The sequence below is a fragment of the Sabethes cyaneus genome, chromosome 3 (assembly GCF_943734655.1).
Source record: "Sabethes cyaneus chromosome 3, idSabCyanKW18_F2, whole genome shotgun sequence".
Lineage (NCBI taxonomy): Eukaryota > Metazoa > Arthropoda > Insecta > Diptera > Culicidae > Sabethes > Sabethes cyaneus.
In genome coordinates this window covers 138,021,515-138,038,384 of record NC_071355.1, presented here as the reverse complement: position 1 = coordinate 138,038,384, position 16,870 = coordinate 138,021,515, and the positions used below count along the sequence as shown (strand labels likewise).

General features: G+C 38.1%; 1 protein-coding gene across 2 annotated transcripts; it reads right to left on the bottom strand.

Moving 5' to 3' along the window:
• Positions 1-1,664: 1,664 nt before the first annotated feature.
• On the bottom strand, positions 1,665-12,058 carry LOC128742398 (pleckstrin homology domain-containing family F member 1 homolog). Of its 2 annotated transcripts, none has more exons than XM_053838745.1 (7): positions 11,933-12,058; positions 10,969-11,235; positions 10,621-10,746; positions 10,413-10,519; positions 10,216-10,353; positions 10,044-10,151; positions 1,665-2,356 (listed from the first exon to the last, which is right to left on the bottom strand). In XM_053838745.1, exons 1-7 carry the CDS (start codon positions 11,946-11,948, stop codon positions 2,321-2,323), a joined length of 798 nt encoding a protein of 265 aa, XP_053694720.1. In that variant the 5' UTR covers positions 11,949-12,058; the 3' UTR covers positions 1,665-2,320. The 2 variants fall into 2 exon arrangements, with proteins under 2 accessions (XP_053694720.1, XP_053694721.1); XM_053838746.1 differs by lacking the exon at positions 11,933-12,058 and adding an exon at positions 11,333-11,891.
• Positions 12,059-16,870: the final 4,812 nt, after the last annotated feature.

Below are 16,870 nucleotides of genomic sequence, written 5' to 3'. Positions count from 1 at the left end.
CTCGATCGAAAAATCGATTTGGAAAATATTGAAAATGTAGAAAACTATTGATTTTCAATGCGCGTCATTGAAAAATTAAATTATTTTCATATTTCTGCCTTCCCTCGTCAATCCTTCCCTAGCACGGGTGACAGAAATATATACGATATGAGCTATGGGTTAAGCTTCCTTATGATTGTATTTAATTTACGCCCTATAGAATCCGATCAAAAATTGTTGAGCTTCAGCTGTTGCTGCTTCCCCGGATAAGGCAACGAAGACATCTAAATTCACCAAGCGAGACGCCAACAAACCGACGCCAGTGAACGATATGGTTTTGGCTGCTATGCCTTTTACCGCGCATCGTCATTCGGTCAGCGGCTTTCGTTGGCAACACATCGGGTAGGCAGCTTTCGAGTTACATCCGTGGCATAATTTTAAGGGTAGTAACATTGTTTACCTTACGGTGCACATCGTCAGTTGGTCGTGTCCATCGGTTGCTGAGGAAAGAAAAGTATGCTGAGCGTGTTGGATCTGGAGCACTCGTCTCGCTGCCGTGATGGAATATCTGGCTGCTGAAGTTCTGGAATTGGCAGGAAATATGCTGCTCTCGACAACAAAACGACCAGAATTATGCTATGCCACTTGCAGTTGGCCACCTGGCCTGGACTGGTATTTCATCGTGACTAATGACCATACACGAACGGTTTCGTCGATCGCATAGCTGCTGAGGCTTTCTGGCTGGTCCGTTGCAACAAGCCGTGCCTGGTTAGCGGTTATCGGTACTTCAATTTACCGAAAATAGAATTACGTTAGGTGCGTTAGTGCAAGTTTATTGCAAGCTAGAATTATGATAATCAAACAATCGGTCCTTTTGAGGATCACACAACGATTGAAGAGTTTATTATATTTTCTTGCCCAGTTAATAACATAATAACACAGGCAACGAGGGAAAAGTTGAGCTTTTCGCCGTTGCGGACGACCAACAAATGGCGGGAATAAGTTTACTGGTCACGGGCGACATTTTCTGCCACTTCTAAAACGTCTGCAGCTTGTAAATGCTTCATTATCAGTGTTTTTCTTTTGTAAACTGCAGAAAAGTTTTGAGCAAACTTTTCAGCTTTTTGGAAACTCGCTCGTGCCGTCTACCGATTACCGGAGGAAAAGAACTATTTTACGTAGAAATAGATCATGAAAATTTATTTACTGTTTGGGTTAGTGTGACTTCGATTCGTTTTAATAAAATAGATTCAATCAAATCATGGATATAACTCCAAAATCGGTTGAGGATTGAACGTATACAATGTTACTACTTTGATAAACGTTGCCTATGTAGGTTGTATACATGAAGAATCGTATTATTACATACATGGATACATCCTACTATCGCTAAAAAGAGACTTACGTAGTCCTACGTCACCTATGCGGTCGTGTCTTGTGCACAACCCCTCAGATTTTTTCGATACAATATGTCACGTCCAGTCCATAGGTCTATACCGGACGCACAAACAGTGTTTCATTTTTATATAAAAACAGAACAGAGGAATGATAGATAGATAAATCGACCGTTTATTTCTTTGTAAAAACTGATTTACCATTTCTATTTTTGTATTTTTTTTGCATGACAAAGATTTGAAAATGAAAAATATGCGGGTGAAAATGTGAGCATTTTAATTTTTATTTCGTTTTATTCAATAAGCTAACATATATTCCATATACATCTTGATTTGCAAAGAAGAATAACAATTCTGATAAGTTTGACATTCTAAATACAGCCAGATATTGTTTAAAATTATCAGAATTTCTAACGATTTGAATGATTAACCTATCTGTAATAATTCAATGCTTTTTAATGTTACACATTACGCAGTTTTTTTTCCTATTTCAAAATATTAAGGTATTGAAAATGTAAAAATTCAATGAATTCAACTGCCATCGAGCACATTGCTTCGTCATCAATTAAAAATAATGTTTGTAGTGCACGAATTATATTCTAATAAATCTGTGCAGATCTTCTCCCACATTTGATAAATCTGAATGGCGACGTTCCAGGTGTCTGGTGTTTTCAAAGAATTATGAAGATTTATTACAGCCTTTTCAAAGGAAGTTAAAAGCTTCTGCTTGTTGGGCTAAAACCGAAATAAGAATACGATGGTTTTAAAACTATGAAGGATTGTGGTTTGCGATTCCCTTGAACTGATTTTATAAAATACTATCGTCGATGACTGTTTCTGCGCAATTTCGTATATTTTTTTTACATAACTGCTACAAAATTGATGAGACGTTCGCGAATCTGGTATGTTTTCTGTGGGAGGATCACACCGCAGTTGGATAATTGTGGCTATTTTTCGGGTTTGTCATCTCCGTAAAATTTGGGCTGCAACGACAATATAAGAAGGAGATACATTATTATTATAGCAGAGAAAAAAAATGTTTCAAGAACGGCAGTATAAATCGATAAATTTGCTTATAAAAACAAATGTAAAATCGCTAGGATGTATTGAATGAGATAGACCATTAACTCGAGGCGAGGCCGTTTGAATATCAATGCATTTTTTGTATGGCTAAATGTGTTGTGTCTACATAAAGCAATTTACAAATGGCCGACAACAAAAGATAAAGCGAAGCTATATAAAAAAGAACAGAAAAAACACAGGAAAGCCACACATATACCTTTTGGTTGACCATCACTTACATAGATTTATTGTTGACTAAGGGGAGAATTTTCCAACCAAATCGTAAAAAATTCAAACTGGTGTCGCTCTCTCTTTCGCAGTTCAGACTATCCTCTATCTAAGTTTCATAAAGTAACACATAAAACGAAGTGATTTCTTCATTGCGTAGTCTGGGGTTTTTAGTGAGTTGATTTTGTGTTATACGCAAATGACCGCGGGAGTACAATGGCTTCTAAAACTCTGTGATAGCCGCAAAATTAAAAAAAACAGATAATGCATAAACTGGGTGAATAAATAATTGGACAATAGACCAAACCATCATACCGTCAATTGACAGATATTGGCGCCCTTGTTCACATTTTGGACAATTTTTCTTCTCGTTTATATCGAATGTAGCGTGTGTGTTAAACATTTTACAGGCATAATGGCTCTTTTAATTCAGTCATTGCTGTTTAAACAACAAACTTGCCGTTTAAACAACGAATCTTTGTTGGATTCTGCCGTCTGTTGTGTGAACAAGGGCGCTAGTATCTGCCAAATGACGTCACCTTGATTTGGTCTATTAACCATTGTGCTAGTTGTTTTATAAGACAAAAATAATTTAAGCCAAGTATGTAGTGCCGTCATCCAGGGATACTTGCAACGGCGGGGCTACTTCTGCGCATCGCGCTTTTGAACGCTCTATATCTAAGACATTTCTGGCTTTGGTTTTCAAAAGGTCGCATAATCAATCCTTTTGCATGAATTATGCGATCTTCTGAAAACTAAAGCCAGATTTGTTTGTTTACATAACCATTTGTAGTCAATAGAGCTTTCTGAGCTTTTAACACATAGCTCAAGCACCCACACTAGCGAACACGAAATACGCGTGTATATACATGATGTTTACCTCATTTTGGGGAACAGCTGATGCTAGCGGAACAAACCGAAAAATAGCGATTACTAGTTGTGTTTCTCCGTTTGCCACACTGCAGAGACATATTTCAGTCAAATTTTCCATCCTGTTCCAAATTTAAGCACATATTTTGAAAATTTGCTGGCATTTAAGCCAGCGGAAGACGAAAATCATTCTGTACCTTGGTGACAAAGGAATGCATCTCTTTTGTTAACTATTGTTGTTTGCCTCATTTTCAAGCACTAATACAAACATAACATAGAGCTTTCCCTATTTACCTATGGTTTAGTTAAGTTAAACCGTAGACTCCAAAACTCAAGACTGGGCATAGTAGCAGCACATACAAACAGACATAACACTTGGAAGAAAAATCAACAAAAATTATCGTACCTCACGTTTTGCTTGAACACTAACACCATCTATGATCAACATTCCCAAATATCAAAGAGCAACAGGAGTGTTCTTTGAACTAGGAAGTATTTTTCATTATGTGTTCCCCTTCTGTCGTTAAAAAACCTGAAAGGCAAATGATAAGCGTCCAACATAGCTCTGGCCATCCCAAGCCGCTACCTAGCGCCTCCACGTGGCCATACTCGGTAATGCTCTATTGAGTAGCCGAGCTAGGAGGTGCAATGCTGGGTGGTTCCCGGCTGCCTGATCTCAAAACTGCGGTTTTGGGCAGACGGCGGAGCCACACGGCCTTACTAATAGGTAAGTCTAATATCCAGCGCCTCTATGGTTCAAAGGTACACGGGTACCAGCGAGCCACACACCCTGGCGGGTGTTGTGGGTTCAAATCCGGTTATAATTTCTCATTATACCTTAGTTCGACCCATGCACCTTCCAGCATTTTACAAAAGGTAAGAGTCACAACGACAACTTGTTAAGCGTAGCTACCTATTACCCCCCCCCCTTCCTTTCCACTCTTTCCTCTCCTTTCTCAAAAAATTTTCATTACTTTCCCCTACCGTCCCTCCATCAATTGTAGAACCATCGTTTCAAAAAAATATTCAGTTATTTTGATTATTTGTTTCGTTTTAGCTTATAAAGCACCACTTGCTATATAGTGAAAACTTTGGCCAAAACGAGTTTCAATACTGCGCATGGATACCAGAAGAAAAAAATAAATTTTTTATTGGAAGCACTTATGGAAACTCAAAAGACGCAACACTATTCCATTCGAAGGACTGCTGGTGAGATTGTTCTATTTTTGCCCATATTTACAATATTTCATCTTAATGTATTATTAATAGTATTATTATTGATATCATATATATGGAAGGCTGGATGATGGAGTGCATTGCCAACCTGAATCCTTAAGGTCTGAAGCAAATATGGCAGTTTATAATTCTCACAAACAAATCATCACGTGGGTTAAAGTGGGCACAGCGAATTGATTATTACATGGAAGGATCCAATTGCTGGAAGGCGACTCTTATAACCCCGGAATACGCACAAGTGCCTCTGCTTGTGGGTCCGCCCAATCCCTTTTGGCCCTTCAGTAACAGCATTAGTGTGAAATTTATTTGATAATCAAATTTGGATCTACTGTAATTCTACCTACATACACTGGCAAGTCCTCCGCCAAATTTGGCACATATGTTCCTTGATATAAGAGAATCAGAACTGAAGGGGTTGACAAAAAGGGGGGGGGGAAGCACCACAGGGGGAGGCTCCGAAACGTTTGGACGGTTCTCCCATAAGTGACAGTGGGATGAAAGGAGGAGCTGATGACCGGAGGTTGCTGACAGGAAGGGGGAGTAACGCCCACATTGTAACAATTTATCCGTACAACAGAAAAAATCAGAATACGAAACACTACACTGCAATCACAGAACAGAAATGGAAGTTAAAATCCAAACACGTACATGCTACTTTCTGCAGATGCTAGCGAACCTGGCGGTGGCGAGTCATTTTTTCCACGAAAACACCCGAACGCTTACGAATGCACACGAAAGCATATTAGCGACCCCCAGGCATCTACTATGTTTCCTGAAACCGACACAAAATGAGGTGGCGCTACAGGCGTTTTGCTTTTAGCCAACAAAACATAATCACGTAGAAGTGAAAAATTTTACATGAATCTCAATAACAATTCATCTATAAAATAATTTACTATCAACTAACAGAAAACGTTGCCTTTAGGACAAGAAATAATTGCGAAAATCACTTACTTTCGGACAAGAAAACAATAAATTATACTAAAATCAATGCTACATTCAATTATTTCGCTTTATCACTCTTCATTCATACATTCAGAGGGGGCTTTATCACTCTTTCAGGCGTACTTCCCAACCAAGGATATCAAAATGGTCTAGGTTTAATCGCGGTGTTAAGAAATCTTGTTGAAATGAGGGAACTTAGTCACTTGTTTTGGCTTACTTCCCAAGCACAGATCTCAAATTGGTATAGGTTTAGATCACTGTGAAGAATCTTCCAACCAATCACGAAGCGAGAATTCTGGTAAAACATAGGTTCATTATTTTCAATTTTTCAATAGTTCAACATCAAGAATCCATACTTTTCTTCATTTGGGCCAATTCTTAGAAGATTTTTCAATCGATTGGTATAAGAATATTGAGAATCATTCGGGAAACCACTAAGCTATTAGCTTTCAAAACCTTACCTCTTTTCGAGAAAAATTTTTTGACACCCTATACCAGCTATCTTTCTGAAAGAGGACTACGTCTTCGTCAAAAAAGACTGTTGAAAGTTTTGATCGCCGTATCGTTCGGACTTCCACTTCTGTTCTGAGCTGCAATGCTCGCAGCTGTAGATTTTTCAAGTTTAATTATGCACCGAATCGAAGTGACCCGTAAAAAAAGTGTACGATCAAGTGTTGTTGATCGACTCTATTTGAGTCACAGGCAGGGCTGTCATTCGCTCACACTATGCGCCCATTGTTCCAATATTATGCCTTGTCGCACAGAGCGATTCGGCAACACACCTCTACAGCTAATATGCACACAACGTACGAGCGAAACCGGAGTGGGAGCGAACGACAGCACTCGGTGAAAATCGCCCAGTGAGTGATCAACCAAGCAGCACTTAGTGCTGCCGTTTGCCACACTTCGTGCGGAATTAACGCAAAAAAAATGTTTTGTATTTACAAAATTTCTGTCCTTTTAAAAGAGAAAATACACGCTGCACTGAACAACTAATATGGTCTATGTTGAGTTAGTACGGATCAGGTGACGCAACAGTAAATATGTTTTTTTCAATCACACCGCTTCAATTGACCCAGCGCAGGGTGTACAATCCATCCGCGCAGAGTGCGGCTCTTGGTGTGGTAAAGCACGCAGCGAATTTATCACACTGGCATTTGCGACTTCTTTTTCTTGGTGCGCGTAAAACACGAAAGAGCGTGTTTAGCAAAAGAAACACTGAAGGGAATTCTTGGGCGAACACAACATCTCGTGTTTGCGAAAATGAGATAGCATGTCAGCACTGCGTTTCACTCAACTACCAGCAGTCTGATTTGGGCCCGCTGTCAAATTTTGAGCCCAGGACATGCTGTCGCTGACGTTCACTGCAGCTCGTTATAGAGATGTCGATGGGGTGTTTCAAACAGTTTGGAGTTGATCTGAGAACACCACACTCAAAAAATCGGCACGTCAAGTTTACGTGAAAACATAGGCAATTTTCATCCATCACACTTTTCATGTAACATTCACGTGAATTGTTGGTAACTTGCACTCATACAGTCATACTAACCAGTTTACGTGCAATCCCGGTAAATTTTATCAACTTTCCTATTAACTAGTACATGAAGTTCATGTAAGTTGCTGTACAGAAGTTTACATGATTTTTCACGTGGATGCGACGTGACGTTTTTTAGAGTGCATGTTTTTCCCATACGGTCAACTTTATGCGGTATATTCCAGATTTGTGCATACTTGCTCCTCGTGGTGAAACTAAAAGCATTGTTTACAAAAAAGTTTGATCTTGAAGTGAGATAAAAGGAATGGCAGGTTTGCTGTATCTATGGAAGAAACACTGTTGCACCTTCTACTTTTTTATTAGGATAGCATGTTGTAGTACTAAACTATGTAATCTATACCTATAAAAATGGATTTCTGTCTGTCTGTCGGGGTGTTCCTTATAGAATCGAAAACTACTGAACCAACCGGCGTGAAAATTTGCATGTAGAGATTTTTGGGGCCAGGGAAGGGCCTTATGATGGTTAGAGACCCCTCCCCCACTAAGAGGAAGGGCTCCCATGCAAATGAAACACAAATTTCTACATAACTCGAGAACTAATCAAGCAAATGGAACAAAATTTGGCACGTGGGTGTTTTTGGAGACAAGAATTTTTTCTATGGTGAATTTAGACCCCTCCCCTCTTTAGAAGGGAAATTATGACTTCTCTCCCCTTTAAGAGGGGGGGCTTCCATACAAATGAAATACAAATTTCCTCATAACTCGAGAACTAATCAAGCAAATGGAACCAAATTTGGCATGTGAAGGTTTTTGGAAGCAAGAATTTTACCTATTGTGAATTAGGACCCCTTTCCACTTTAGGGGGGGGTCCAATATAAATGAAAGGCAAATTTCCTCATAATTCGAGAACTAATCAATCAATTGGAACCATAGGTTCTTATGATGGTTAGGCGGCATCCATAAAGTACGTCACGCTTATAGGGGGGAGGGGGGGTAGACCTAATCGTGACGATTTGTGACGTAGGGGGGAGGGGGGGTTTGAAGTTATGTGACGTCACATGAAAAAAAAAATCAAATGGAAAATTTATTCGGGATATTATAATTTAGCCTTCCTTTTAAGATACAACTATTGAAGGTTTCTATAAAATTAACGTTCTGATGAATTTTAAAACAAATAGTAAAATTTTTTGAATGAAAACTTTTTTTCAACATATATGTGTGAACAGCACTCATTTATTCTTCTATGTAGTATGAACTCTCCATTACGGCTTTACAGAATATGCAGTACACCGCTGAAGAGCTACTTGAGTACCGTCTTGCCTAAAAGATTTTTGCAACCGCAAATAGCAGTCGCACAAACTCCTGAGAGGCTACGGGGTGCTACCAGAGACCCATGGCAATGTTTTCCCTTGATATTCGTGCTGAACTCAATCGATTAACATAAACTCATACCGAAGTTCCACTGCTGCTTTTAAGGTTTTTCAGTATATTTTATACTGCCCCTCACTCAAAAGCTCTCTGAACAATAGAGTTTATGCCACTTGCGGACTAAATTTCGCATCTAAGGTAGTGTTGAATGATTGCACGATTGAATGAATACACAAAATGACGAAATCCGTCAGAAAAGTTCTTCCAAGGCGTGTTGCTGCAAGACGTCAGCAGGAAGTCCTGATTCTTTCAACTAGATCAGACGAATTTGAGTGGATGGATGTAAAGGACGTGGATATGCGCGAAACATTCATCGACGACACATCAGCGACTTCTGATATTTTCAAAATCCGTGAATCGATGACTTATAAGCTCAAAAATTTTCCTTTTTTTATTTGCTGAAATTCATTTGATAGCTTTAAATAAAAAGGTTGAAATGAATATTTAATTTTTTTGTTGTGAAGGAGGGGGGGTAGCCGTGACGTGACGTACTTTCTCAGGGGGGTCACCGAATGTGTGACGAAATGTGACGAGGGGGGGAGGGGGGGTTGATTTTGGTCAAAATTTGCGTGACGTACTAAATGGATGTCGCCTTAGAGGCCCCTCCCCCACTAAGAGGGGGGGCTCCCATGCAAATGAAACACAAATTTCTACATAACTCGAGAACTAATCAAGCAAATGGAACAAAATTTGGCATGTGGGTGTTTTTGGAGACAAGAATTTTATTATAAGCATTTCGGTTACAATAACTGATGTACTGGCTGTGAAGCAGAGGCGCCCCGAGTAAGATCGGGCACTCAGCTATTATATAGTAAACGGTACGACCCCTATAGGTATAGGAAAAATTAAAAGAATCGATCACTGTTGTACTAAAGCTAAATCACTGTTGTACTAAACATTCTAAATTAAACTTTATTTTTTAACTTTATTCTTTATTATTAACAGTCAGAATTATTTCATCTCTCTTGAATTTGAGCTGGCAAATTACATAAAGCATTTGCTCTACCCTAAGAAAGTTTAATATTGCGTTTTCCCTTCCTAAAACAGTAGCAACTTCATTACCACCAATTGTAAACAGTTGATTCAGCCAGTTAGTTTTTGTCGAGTTGGTAAGTATATTTAATAACGTTGTTTTGTATTTAATCGTAAAGTGTTAAAATATCTTCACATTAAATAGTTACTATTTCTGAGCAATAAGGTCATTTTCTCATATAAAAAACATCCCAACCCAATTAACCGCGATTATTGCAGTTATTTAAACGAAGAGAAACAAAAAAAGTTGTGAAGAGATTTTCTACTGTTTTATACAGCGTATTTTCAACACGAATTTTTCCCGCCAAATGGAAAATATCTTTACGCATGCCAATAAACTTTCGTCATATGTGTTCAAAATATATTTTAATTACCTGTCCATGAGCCTCCTTAGATTCTTCTTCTTCATCTGAATCATCGTCGCCGGAGCTTTCAGGTGATGTAACGGTTGGTTTGTTATTGTTCGAATTGATACCCTTGTTCTAAAAGTCAGTAATATAATTGAATAAAACGATGAGGGCAAATTTCAAACATTTTTGAACCTACCTCTTCCCGCTTCATTGAACTTAAACTATCGTAGCAATCAAGACACACGCGTAATGGTTTAGTGCTTTGTCCGGGCAAGAGAAATTTCTTCGACGAACATGGTCCACACACTACAGCACCGCAATTCCGGCAATGATGCTGAAGATAAGTAACACATTAGACTTAATTTAACGGCAGCAAATATTTTAGTACCGTACCCTTCGAATCAACATAGTAAATTGTGTTTTTTTACAATGCATACAAACATTTGCTTCGCTATCGGGCACCCAAACAGCAGCATGGTTTTCTACCGGTTTTTTGCCACCTATTAGAAAAAATAAATAAATATAAAGCGATTGGTTAGATATGATATTAAATACTCAATACTGCTATTCAATATTAGTTGAATAATAATGAATAACTTACTTTTACGCAGCAAATCTTCTATGCATTTGTTTATATGAGCCATCCATTCCTGCTTCTCAGTTTGTGTGGCGGCGTAAACCGCAAAAGATTTTGTTGCTGTTCGTATAAGCCAACCATTTCTGTACTCTGTTGAAATTGAAAAATAATTAAGGTCTTGTTCAGTAGAATTCACAATTACATCCTTAGGATGAAGCCTTTATATTAGTATGTATTGTTCACAATAATTGTATTTTTATTACTTGTGCGCTTGAACTTGATATAACTAAAATAATGCAAGTGTTTAAATATTTAAATTATCCACTGCAGCGCCATAGTTTACACTTAAAGTTTTAAATAGTATCTACTTACGTCCATTATCTTCCAGGGCTTGCAGTTGTACCTCCTCAAGCGGTATAAGATGTTGTTTATTGTACTTTTTTTTACCGATCACTATATTACCGTAGACAAGAATATCATTAAAAAGGAAAAATTGTCGCGCTTTTGGACGCTTGCGGCACATCTTTGTGAGAACACCTTCGCCGACTAAGACACGGCCAGGGACGTACAGAGGCTGCCCGGAGCTTCCGAAACAGTTTTCAACCATTTGTATTCGTCGTGCATTTGCTTCGCTGTTCACTAAGAGATAAAAATTAAAAAAAATGAAACATGTTTATCGCAATAAGTTTAGCAAGAAATTAAGTGTATGTATTGACGTCTTTGAATCGTTCGTTACCTTTTATGCAGTTTCTGCATAACGTCGTTTGTAATAGCCGTGATAAGTGTATCTGATATGGGTGAACAATCAGCTTTCATGACTCATCACAAGGTCCTTACAGTGATACGCTGAATACAGCATATTTCTAGTTAATTTTATTTTGCGATGCAAAGAAGAGACCTAGTGTACTGTTGGTGTTTGCATCAAACAGTTTTTTAGTAATAGATAGCTAGTTACTTTGTTCGTTAGGATGTTTATTTCTCTGTGCATAAACCTTTCAATTGCAGATAACACTAAGATAATACATAATTATCACATTCAAAATTGATCTTCAAGCAACTATTGCAAAAAGTAGCTAAATACCCCAAGTAGACGTACTACTATATTGACATTACTTAATATTTGTTTGCGTTCAAATTATCTATGCGTACATGAAGTTCACGACTTCTACAAGGTTGCTCACTTTTGTCTGAATCATCGAAGATTCATGGAAATTTTAAACTAGTTAACCTGCCAACCATTTTACACTGATTTTCCGTACACTTCTCGTAATTGTAAATAAAATCCGAAGGCACATAATATTTGAGAATATCTATAATATTGCTTAAAAAGACTCACCCAGTTTATCCACCATTTTTGTACAGTATTTTGCACACTACTTGACTTTCACTTATTAACCAACAATACACTGAAACAAAACTTTCAAATTCTGTTGCTTTGGTTGTTTTTGACATAGCCGCACTGACAATTATAGTAATCATGTAATAGACATGCGGATTATTTAGAAATTGCGATTTGCGATTAATTTTTTATATTGCGATTATTATCTAAAATTTTTCTTTCGTCGGTTTAGTTGTGCGCCTAACAGTTGCGCGCAGCTCTGTTCTGGTTGCTCGCAGTCAAAGTATCTCTTTTACACTCTTACGAAATCTCGTAAAGGCCCAGACACAATGCATACGGATTTTACTACGTTGCGGAAATTTGACAGAAAACCCATGGAAAAACTGCCAAATTGCCGCAACGTAGTAAAATCCGTATGCATTGTGTTTGCGGCTTAAGAAACTGTCAACGCAAGAGTGATGAGAAAAACAACAATATTTCTCTCTCTCGCTCATCAGCTGAATGCTAGGGTAGCTTGCTTCGTGTTTGCCCGTTCAAACATGGACAAATTTTTCACAAACGCAATCAGCATTTAAATTTTATTATTTTCGGTTAACGTAAGACATTGTAACTGTGTTGTTTGTAAGTCTGTACGTAATAGGACAAAACAAATATTATCTAAGCAAAGAATAAGAGCATAAACATAAAAAACTTACACGTGCTTACACTGTCAATAATATATGATTTACCTTTGCGCACAACTATATTAAACTGGAAAACGAAATATTTTCTCGGGAAGCACAATAGCGTTTTTGTTTTTACCTTTGTTATTGCCCTTTGCATTGAAAGTTGGATTTTGAGCACACTTGTTCAGTCACACATTTTGTATAGGTGAGAAAAGTTGCCAAAATTTCGTGGTAAGAACCCATGAATCTTGGTTGATTCCTATTTGAATTCTAATGCTTACGTAGAGTTGTTATCGACGCTACGAATAATATAAAAATAGTTTCTAAATACATAATTCCACGCATAATTTATAACTTGAATAAATTATAGTTACTATATATATATAGTTCGGCGGATAGAAAACCAGGCGAATTGGCATCCCTGATTTATGAAATTAAATTTGAAATTATGGTGAAATGTGCAGGTTTTTGCGAGAAATAATCACTGGCGGGTGTTGAAAATGACTAGTTCTATGAAAATAAAGTGTGTGTTTTTAACATTACTCCTGCATTTTGGATTTTGAAAAGCGTTTGGCTCCGCTTTTGACGTTTATTTGGCTCCCGATTTTCTATCCGCCGAACTATATATATAGTAACTATAGAATAAATATGCAGCATATATGAAATAAATGAAAAATTAAATACTATTTGCTTTTCCTACAACTGGTACTGGCGCCACTGCTAAATCAAATGTCAGCTCAGATGGGAGAGTTGTAATGATGGGAAATGTCGGTCAAAATCTTGTCGGTCAAAATCTATAACGATTATTGATAAAGTTTTGTTATCGTTAATAATTAATAACGATAATATGGCAGTATAAGCAAAAATACGGAAGAAATAGAACAAAAATGTTAAAATATCAACAAGCCAAGAAGAAGATTTCACTTTAAACCCTCCAATTTTCGATATTCTTCCGTGACGATAAAGTTTGATGGTATTATCGATATAAGATTACTAGCGATATTATCAGTAGCACACTTTTCATCACAGTTTTGAAGGTTGCACTTAATAACTGTGCAGTTCAATTGAATGTGAAGAGCGCAATATAGTAAATAATAACGAAGGTTTAAAAATTGGTCGAAAAACGCGAAATAGAACCAAGACCCGGAGAACCAAGTGTCATAATTATACCAATTATACCAATCGATACACTCAAAATATTCTGCACATAACGCACATAACTAATAGTATATGAAATTTCTATATGAAATTCCATATGATTATCATAAGCCGCATATGAACACAATCTTCCCAGAAATATTTACACATAAAAATTATACGCGTATGAATAGTATGTGCAATTATACACATAAAAATTATCCAGCTTTTTACGCGCTCTAATGGTGCACGCGCTATCCAGCTTTTTACGCGCTATCCAGCCTTTTACGTGCTATAATGGCGGACGCTATAAATTGTATTCGTAATATGCGAATCATCTTTTTGACAACTCTGCATCCATCAAAACTGGGCACTCTTCTCCTGGACGGCAGTGTTGCTCTTACTTTCGTTTACGCAAAAGAAGGAGACCCAGGTTAGAGTGACTATCAGAGTGGCGACAATGCAAGCGACAATGTCAAAATTGGAATGATAATTATCTGTCAGTGTCATTCCAATCGAGCAGACGACCTATCCAACTCGTATGCAGGAAAGAGAAAGAAAAGCCTTGAAAAAACCGCATTGCATACATTTGGGATGACTTGTCGCCACTCTGTATATAGTCCAGCGGGGTGCTATCCGTATCTTAACGAACGGTGTTTGACAGTCCACTTAACGAAGGGCGCTATTTCAAAAAATGCAAGAAATAGCGCCCGTCTGACAGGTAGATTTGCTGCCAACCTTTGTCGAGATGTGCTGAGATGTTGGCAACAAAAACATGGCACCCATCGCAAGCCCCTGATATAGTCACATGCGTGTTCATGCGTGTTTGGAAAATGTCAAAACGTTCGTGTAAAGCGATATCTTAGCACCGACCGCTCTAGTGAAAAAAGACCTGCCGATCGTCCGAATTAGGGATGAGAACTATCATTAAAAATCGTTACTGATAATTATCAGTAGTTTCAGTACGTTACCGATAACTATCAGTAAATATCAGTAATTTTACCCATCACGGCACTGTAGCAAAAAAAATAGGCAATTGTAATAACTGCATTATTTATTGTAATTTTACATTGTAATTTATCAGGTGGACTTCATGGGGGCTCGCGGAACTACCGACCAGATTTTTTCCATCTGACAGATCTTGCAGAAATGTTGAGGACACATCGTGTCCTCGGATCACATCTTTATTGATTTCAAAGCAACATACGATACAGTCCATCGCGACCAGCTATGGTACATAATGCACGAAACCGGTTTGCCGGATAAACTGACCCGACTAATCAGAGCTATATTGGAACGAGTGATGTGCTTCGCACGTCTCCGGGACACACTCGAGTCCCTTCGAGACTCGTCGAGGGTTGGGACAATGTGACAGCTTATGCAGTATGCTGTTCAACGTCACTCTTGAGGCGGTGTTCCGATCAGCGAGTATCGAAACGAGAGGCATGATTTTCATCAAGGGTACAAGTATATGAATCACGACATACTTTCACTACTTGAGAATCCCAGAGACCCCCATCTACATCTGACGAAAGTCGGTAGGCTACGGTGGGCCGGGCACGTCGTAAGGATGCCGAACGACAGAGCAACGACAACAGTTCCTTTCAACAACCCCACCGGCACCGGACACACGAAGACTCAACATGCAAGATGGCTTGACCAAGTCGAAAGTGATTTATGACTTTTGAGACGACTGGGAAACTTGCGACGAATGGCCCAAGATCGAGTTAAAACGAGACGACTGCTTGAAACAGCACGAGCCACCCCGGCTCTAGGCTGCTGACGACAACGACGGTATATTGTGTTACTCTCGTCTATCGTACGCAACTACCTACCATTTATTTAATCCAACTGATTTTTCTAACGGGACGACGTAACTGTATCAGTAAGCATCAATAACTGCGAAACCTTACTGATACTTAGTGATATTATTGCTTACTGATAACTATCAGTAATTAATGATAGTTTTCCCATCCCTAGTCCGAATAGGGATCCGTTGTATTAAAAGAAAACAGTCGGCGGATTTTGCAAATTTGTTGTTGACCCTTTGTTGTAGTTCGTTTTGAACACACTTATGCTCATTTTGCTCCTAACGAATCTGAAAATAAATTTTCGATGGCCTTAGAAAACTTCACGATTTAAACACATTTTATTGATTTTTATGTTTCAGGACTAGCATATTAGATAAAAAACTGTTGTACTGTTGAACCTACTGTCTAGTTTTATTAAATGTATTCTGCATTAATGAGTAATATGGGGTTCTTGTTAACATGGGCATTACACCCCCAGCCCCCCTACATGTTACCGGCGACTGTCTAACGCACACTACACATTCCAGGCAAATCCTCTATGCTTCCACCGCACCCCCCTCACCCCTCCACGCAGGCAGGACCGACCGGCCGGTTTTTGTAATTTGCAGACTTGGCAACCCTAGACCTAACCTATTTGAATGAGGTGATATCTTTTAAAATTTCATGAATACTATATTTTCATTCATCTGAGAGAGAATAATTCCAATTTGCCTTTTATTCAAATAAAAACGTGAACAGCTATACAGTACCTGTGGTCTGCCGTTGCAGTCCTTTATGCTAGAGTTTTGTCGTTGATGAAATAGGCCATGTATTATTATACTATCAATTTGAAATTTTATGTTTACTTTCTGTTTGATGAATTTCTAGCAATGCTTTTTTGAAATGACAGTGTTCAGATATATTGATTTTATTTTTTCAAATTTAGAATTTGGTCTATACAGTTGGCTGTCAATTTTTTTTTCTGGAAAAACTCTGTTGACCTTCATGCTTTTTGATAAAAGTTTTCGAAACTAGTTTATGGCAAGAGAGATACATTTGGACCATTATTTCCACGAAGATGAAGAAGTAAATGCAACAATTAAAATGATTCAAAATACAATATAGTAAATGCAAACGGTAGGGTTCACTATCCTTATAATAAATATCAATTACGCGGATCGGTTTTAGTATATTACAATTGAACAGCAAAAAAAAGCAAGAAAAAGGAAACGGTGTCGTGTTTAGTGCCTGACTTTAATTATGCTCGTTATTTTGTGTACCTGAATGTTTAGCAATTTTCAGTGGTCATTCTATGACAAAATAATGCATTATCAGCTGAGTAT